Source organism: Eschrichtius robustus, chromosome 16 (genome assembly GCF_028021215.1).
Source record: "Eschrichtius robustus isolate mEscRob2 chromosome 16, mEscRob2.pri, whole genome shotgun sequence".
Taxonomy (NCBI): domain Eukaryota; kingdom Metazoa; phylum Chordata; class Mammalia; order Artiodactyla; family Eschrichtiidae; genus Eschrichtius; species Eschrichtius robustus.
In genome coordinates this window covers 63,688,705-63,696,454 of record NC_090839.1, presented here as the reverse complement: position 1 = coordinate 63,696,454, position 7,750 = coordinate 63,688,705, and the positions used below count along the sequence as shown (strand labels likewise).

At 47.4% G+C, this 7,750-nt stretch overlaps 1 protein-coding gene across 1 annotated transcript; it reads right to left on the bottom strand.

Moving 5' to 3' along the window:
* Positions 1-852: 852 nt before the first annotated feature.
* Positions 853-6,755, bottom strand: RMI2 (RecQ mediated genome instability 2). The gene is made up of 2 exons (XM_068523814.1): positions 6,439-6,755; positions 853-3,240 (listed from the first exon to the last, which is right to left on the bottom strand). The coding sequence occupies exons 1-2, from the start codon at positions 6,737-6,739 to the stop codon at positions 3,092-3,094; spliced, it is 450 nt and encodes a 149-aa protein (XP_068379915.1). The 5' UTR covers positions 6,740-6,755; the 3' UTR covers positions 853-3,091.
* Between the last annotated feature and the right edge of the window lie 995 nt (positions 6,756-7,750).

Genomic DNA, 7,750 nt, shown 5'->3' with positions numbered 1-7,750 from the left:
AATGTGTCATATTCATGTAAGATGTTAATAATAAGGGAAACAGGGTGCAGGTGTATGGGAACTCTTTGTATTGTCTTTGCAATTTTTCTGTGGATCTAAAGCTATTCTAAAAGTATATAGGGAATTCCCTGGCAGTCCAGTGGTTAGGACTCCACACTTTCACTGCCGAGGGCCTAGGTTCAATCCCTGGTCGGGGAACTAAGATCCCGCAAGCCGTGTGGCGTGGCCAAAAACAAGAAAAAAATAATAATAATAAAAATAAATAAAAATAAAAGTATATAAATTTTTTAAGCGGCAACTGATGGATGTGAGTAGGAACTTACTGCTCTTCCCAGCAACAATCATTTGGGGCCTACCGTGTGCCAGACACATATAAAAGTGATTTACACACACCTTCACAACAGTGCTGTGAGCTCGGTATAATCTACATTTTATAAGGAAACTAAAGCACAGAGAAGGTAGGTAACTTGCTCACAGTCACACAGCAAGTTTAACGACAAATGAAGGGCTTGGGGGCTTCCCTGGTGGCGCAGTGGTTAAGAATCCGCCTGCCAATGCAGGGGACATGGGTTCGAGCCCTGGTCCGGGAAGATCCCACATGCTGCGGAGCAACTAAGCCCGTGCACCACAACTACTGAGCCTGTGCTCTAGAGCCCGCGAGCCACAACTACTGAGCCTGTGTGCCACAATTACTGAGCCCGTGCGCCTAGAGCCCGTGCTCCACAACAAGAAGCCACTGCAATGAGAAGTCTGTGCACTGCAATGAAGGGTAGCCCCCGCTTGCTGCAACTAGAGAAAGCTCACATGCAGCAACAAAGACCCAATGCAGCCAAAAATAAATTTATTATAAAAACAAACAAAAAAACAGTGCGCACTTTCCAATTTCCCCACCTTTAAAAGAAAATGCTAGAGTTTAAAATTATAGCACATCCAAAACACTGACAACATCAAATGCTGGTGAGGCTGTAGAACAAGAACTCCATACACTGCTGATGGGAAAGCAAAATAGTGCAGCCGCGTTGGAAGACAGTGCTACAGATTGAATATGTCCCCTCCAAAGTGCTATAGACTGAATATGTATTCTCCCTAACCCAAATTCACATGTTGAAACCTAGCCCCCAGTGTAATGGTATAGAGGTGGGGCCTTTGGGAGGTGAACGGGATCAGTGCCCTTACAGGAGACCCCAGGGAGCAACCTTGCCCCCTGCTACCACGTGAGGACACAGTGAGAGGACAGCCACCTGTGAAACAGGAAGCAGCACCTTGAACCACCTTGACTTTGGCCTCCAGAACTTTGAAAAGTAAATTTCTGATGTTTTTAAGCCCCAAGTCTATGGTGTTTTGTGATAGCAGTCTGAGACAGACAGTCTGGCAGTTTCTTACAAGGCTAGACATAGGCTGACCATGTAACCAACAATCGTGCTCCTAGGCATTTACCCTGGTATGTTGAAAACCTATGTCCACACAAAATCTGCACACGAATGTTTACAACAGCCCTATTAATAATTGCCAAAAACTGGAATCAAGCAGATGTCCTTCAATAAGTGAATGGATAAACAAACTATGGTACGTCCATCCAGTGGAGGATTAGGATAAAAAGAAATGAGCTATCAAGTTACAAAACTACATGGAGGAACCTTAAATGCATATTGCTAACTGAAAGAAGCTGGTCTGAAAAGGCTACAGACTGTGTGATTCCAACTACATAACATTCTGGAAAAGGCAAACTTTGGAGACAGTAGAAAAAAACAGTGGTTGCCAGGGGTTACGGCGGAGGGAAGGATGATTAGGTGGAGCACAGAGGACTTTTAGGGCAACAAAACTATTCTGTATGATACTGTAATAGTGGATACATGATATTATGCCTATTGTACATCACAAAGCATGACCCCTAAGTCAACAACGGACTTTACTTAATAATAACGTATCAATGCTGGCTTATTGATTTTAACTAAGGTACCACGCCAGTGCAAGATGTTAATAACAGGGGAAACTGAGGGAGGGCATGTAAAGGTCATCTCTATAGGTTCTGCTCTTTTTTTTTTTTTTTCCTAGAAATCTAAGCCACCTAAAAAATAAAATCTGTTTAAAAAAATACGGCATAGAAAACAATTTACTAGTGGTAGAGATAAATAATCCCGCAAAACTCCATAGCAGTGAGGAACATAACCTGACCCCCTTGATATTTACAGTCTAAGGCAAAGTGAAGGCTGTGTAAGAAGTGAAGAGCAGCCACCCAACACTGAACACAATCACGACAAAAGGACATTCCCTACCAGAAACAACGTAAAGACTCCAGGAGGCTGCCCCCTCGCAGTGTCTCACCCAAAGTTACGAGGCAGAAGTTTAGTTCATGCCTGGAAGTTGTTCTTAGTCTTGATTTTTAGTTTCAACAAGAAATTCTAAAAGTGTTTCAACAGCCCTAAGTGAAGGAAGAAGGGCAGACATCGTCGTCCACATCTGCAGGGAATGGACCTTACACATTTAGGGCTGAGTGGTGTCTGAAGCAGAAAGAGGGCTGTGTCTTTGAGAGGCCCCAGTGCCTGCAGTTAGAAAATGCCGTTTGACTTGCAAACTGGATACGGAAGCTGTTGATGGAGAAGACTGCGGAGCCATGAGGTCATTCCTTTTTTATGCAGCCTCTTTTCCTGCCCATAACCACACACTTTACTCTCTGCGGACAATGACTGAGGTTCAAATTCTGCCTCGTAAAGTAGGGTTGCAGTGGTAATGGAAAAAGTATCATCACTTGTAAAACTTGGAAAATGCAACATGAGATTTCTGTGTGCTTTAGAGAGAGAGAATTAACACACATAAAGCAAAAAAAAAAAAAAAAAAAAAGGAGAGAAAAAGAGAAAGAGAACAAAACATCTGTTTTTCATCAGCAAACAGTCAAAGCAAGGGGCAGCAGGGGCTGAGTTCACTGGAGTGTCCCAACATTTAGAAATCCTACATCCAGACTCCTCGGAGCAAAGCTCTCTGATAAACTTTTGAGAAATACATATTAAGTGATGTCCATGAAATCCATAGGGTATAAGAACCTAAGTTGTTTCTGAATTTCGGTTGTTTTTATCGACAGTTCCAACATCCTCTAAGGAATATTCCTGTGTAAATCTTCCACTTCCAGCTCCCACATGCTTTCATGGAGGGGATTATCAGAAAGATCTGTCATCTTCACAGCCTGCAGGCATGGCTCAGGGTTGCAGGCCTGAACCACTCCCATCACCATCACATACTTTCCTAGAAGAAGAAAAGCCCAGTGGTAAAGTTCACATTGATAGAGAAGATAAAAACAAAACAGACACCTTAAGTCCTTGAGAGGGCTTAAATTTATCAGGGAGGCAAACTGGAGACCAAAAAAAAGCAGAGAGTAGATACCAAAGTGCCAAGGCAGCTAGTGGTCAAAATATGTATATTACCAGCAAATTCTGCATTTAACCTGGAGAATGACATTTGTTTCTTCTTTGGTTTCTGGTTTTAAAATGCTAAAACAGGGACTCCCCTGGTGGCGCAGTGGATAGGACTCCGCACTTCCAATGCAGGGGACCCGGGTTCGATCCCCGGTCAGGGAACTAGATCCCACATGCATACCACGACTAAGAGTTCACATGCCCCAACTAAGGAGCCGGTGAGCCGCAACTAAGACCCCACACAACCAAATAAAGAAATAAATATTTTTAAAAATAAAATGCTAAAACAAAATCACAGCACAGTGCATAAAGCTAGCACGCCCAAGGAGTGGAAGAGTCGCTCACATCAGAGGATGAGTTGTAATTAGACAGACTGCTCGAAGGCGGGGCCTGAAAACCCGAGCTTTTCTCTTCTCCCTGTTCCTTGCTCCATGCCAGAGTCTGTGACTGGTCTCTGTGCCCCGGACTGGTCCCCCTTCTGCAAAGACAACCCCTGACAGCCCCAAAGCAAATCCAATTTTCCCTTCATGTTGCCAAAAGAGCTGGGCAGGTGGTAGCACCCCCCATGCCACCGTTATTCCAACTGCCTGGGACCAATCCCTGCCACCAGCTGGGCATACGCAAGCAAATCAACAAGAGGTCAGGCTGCCAGCACAATGATCTAATGACGTATTAACCACGACTCTATTCCCATTCCCTTGGGGAAGTGGCTCTCCTTGAAAGCAAAAATGGCCAGTCTTAACCACACAAAACTCAACTGTGTAAAAAACCCCAAACACAGCAGGAAGAGCAGGCACGTTGCCAGCCCCCACTGCGTGCCCCTGCGAGGCCACTTCAATCACACTGCTTCCAGCATCAGGGCTGGGTTTGTACTCGGGCCTGGGGCTCTGACTGAGGGAAGCCAGGCAAGCTGACACCTTACCCTCTGGTCTTCAGCTCCCGGCACGATGTACTTAGGTTTCCCTGAACCCATCCCTACATTCTACCTGAGCAAGTAACGTGGGATTCCTCAGCAACGGAGGCTCGTTCTAAAAATACACTTGCCATACCCTCTGAATGGGCCTAAAAAGCTGGTGGAGATGGAGCCCTCATAAAATGACTGAAGACCCTGGAAAGGAAGAACAAGCCCACAGAGTCCCAACAGGCGAGGTAAACACGGAATCCACATACTCAAAACCTACATACATCAAGGCGTATAACACAACTATACAGGTGAACTCAAAGGCCTGAGCTCTTTCCTCCCGAGAACAGACCACCTGGTTACTAGTCTGGTTCATTCTACCCACACCCTCTCCCCCAGCCAGAGTCTCTCTCCACTGTCTCTCCTTCTCCTTCCCCACCACGCCCCTCCCTTCTATCAGGCCTTCACCCCGACCACACAGGCCTGGATCAGTTGTCCCTCTTCTGCGCCCACGGCACCCTGTGCTTAAGCTCAAGCCTATGACACCACTTTGTATTTCAGTGGCCTGCTTACTCTTCAGGCTCCCTACCTGAAGCCCGTGTCAGACTTGTCGATCAAGCCCTGGTGTTAATTAGCAAAGAGGAAATGGTATGGCCCAGGCACACAGGCCCGTAGGTAAGTCAGATGGGTTCACCAACGCGCAATGCCCACTCAGGTACCTACTGGTGCCAACCTTATGCCAGGGCTGGGGCCGGACATGGGAGACAGCCCCAGCTTGCCTTCAAAGAGCATTGCCTGGGGACCAGCACACCAAACAGCTCGTGCTACGTGCTACGCCAAGGGTGGCAAACTGTTTCTGTAAAGGGCCAGATACTAAATATTCCAGGCTTTGAGGCCATAGCGTCTCTGTCGCAACTATTCAGATCTGTAGCTGTAATGGGAAAACAGCCCTGGACAATACCTAAATGACAGCGCTCCAAAAAAACTTTACTTATGGACACGGATATTTGAATTTCATATATTGATACTTTTCCCATGTCATGAAATCTTCTTCTGTTTTTTTATAACCATTTGAAAACATAAAAAACATTTTTAGCTCATGGGCCATGCAAAAGGAGGTGGCAGCCTGTAGTCTGCCGATCTTGCCCTAGACTAACATTGCAATGGAGGGCAGACAGAGAGGGAGGCTGAAGGATGGAGCCAGGGTGGAGTGAGAAGCGTGCAGGAGCACGGCCTAGTAAAAAAACAATGGTCACTATGACCTAGGAGCTGTGTTAAGGACATTTTTTAAATGTATTGAATCCACACAACAGGCAGGAATTATTGGTCCCTTTGGTAAGAGGTCCAGAAAGGTTAGGAAAAGTGCTCCTGGGAGCTCAGCCAGAAAGGGCCAGGGCCAGAAAAGTTCAACCTAAGGCTGAGAATGGTTGTCAGAAAGACACAGAGCCCGCCCTGCCGTAGTCTGGCCCAGTGGTTCTCAAAGTGTGGCCCGCAGGCCACCAGCACCAGAAGCACCTGGGAGCTGGTTAGAAATGCAAATTCTCAGCCCCGCCCAGACCAACAGACTCAAACTCTGGGGGTGGTGGCCAGCTGTCAGTTTTAACAAGCTCTCAGGGTGAGTCTGATGCACGCTCAAATTTGCGCACCACTGGTTTAAAAGGAAACAGTGGTGAACTACAGCCTAAGACAGTCCCTCGAAGGAGGGGTACACCAGGGCTCCCCATTCCTGGGAACTGGGGAGAGCTTCCCAAAGGAAGGTACATTTGAGTAGAGTCGTTAGGGATGAACCAAGTTCCCCACTATGATATTTTCCAAAACTTGATAGGGAGAAAAAAAATCACCCGTGGGGAAGGGACTCTGTTAACAAACACAGATGCTGGGGGTCCCTCCCCCGGAGACTCCAGCTGGGAGGGCTGGTGGAGCCCTCGGAAACTGTATTTTTTGAATGGGCTGCAGGTGATGCTTATCATCAGAACTGCTTGGGTGGCGCTTGGCTGGGGAGGGGAGGGAAGAAAGGGTATCGAGGCGGGGGACCAGCACCGCAAACACCGGGAGGTGGGACGGCCAGGCCCCGCCCTCGAGCGGTACACACCCAGGGTCAGCCGCGGGGTCGAATCCGGCCGTTACCTGGTACGAGGCAGGGCCGCCCGCGCGGCACCCGCTCCAGGCCGCAAACCGAGAAGGCCCCGCTCGGGTCCCGCAGCCGCGCCTCGCCGCCGCCCGCCGCCAGCACCGTGCCCTGCATCCACACGGCCGTCAGCTCCAGCGGCCCGCGGCCCGCCGCCGCCCGCGACAGCCGCCACTCGCCCGGGCCGCCCTCCGCGTCGCGCCGCAGCTGCTCCGCCAGAACCTTGAACGGCGGCGACCGCGGCAGCCTCACGGAAGTGGGGCACCCGCCGGGGAACGAGGCCGTGGGCGCCGCCGCCATTCTGCCCCGCCGCCGCTTTCCCGCCAACCTTGATGAGCCACGAGACCCGGTCCGCAGCCACCAATCAGGGGCGCGCTGGCGGAGCCGGCCAGTGGTCGGCGTCGGGAGGCGGGGCCCCACTCCCACCCCAGGAGTGCGCAGGCGTACGTAAAGTAAATAACCGACCCGCAAGCTAGGAACGGATGAATTAAAAGAGAAAAAATAAACGAAGGAGGGAGGTACAGAACTCCCTGTTTCCAGGCACCTCAAAATTTGGCGTGCACGCAAATCATCTGGAGAATGTGAGTATTCATCTTTACATCGCCTTGCCTAGTACGGTTCTCTGAGGCTAACAAATAACGTGCAAATTCTGAAATGGATTGTAGCAACGGTGAGCCTATGTTTATTGGGAGTTATCAAGAATCGAGTCGAGAGATAAGGTTGGAAAGAGGGACAGGGACAGCTAGTAAAATTGCCCTTTTATTACTATTTTTATTTATTATATTTTAATAACAAAATAATTTAAAAGTTAATAAGATATATTACTATATTTTTCACAAAAGGAATGAACGTTCATTGTAGAAAATTTAGAAAAGGAAATCTAGAATAAGAAAAGAATTGTAAAAATCACTCAGAGATATCTACCCACTGTTGGTGTATTAGCATTCAGGTTTTAAAATACATACATGTGTATATATATTTTTATACACAAATATTGTTTTGTCTATTACTTTCACTTAATAATAAACATCTTTCCATATCAACAAATATCCCTCTGCTTCCTCTTGAATGACTGCGTTAAGATTCTATTTGTCTCATCACCTACCTAACCAATATCCTAGAGGTGGACATTAGGCTATTTCCAGTTTTTCACTTTGTAAGTCGCTACTGTGAACCTATCTAGAGCTAAATCTTTGTGCATGTTTCAGATAAATTTCTAGAAATGGAATTGCTCCCTAAAAATTGCATGTCCCCCATCAGTCAAATCCACAAATCCTAAACCAAGCAATCCTGTAAGTCAAGACCAGTTGT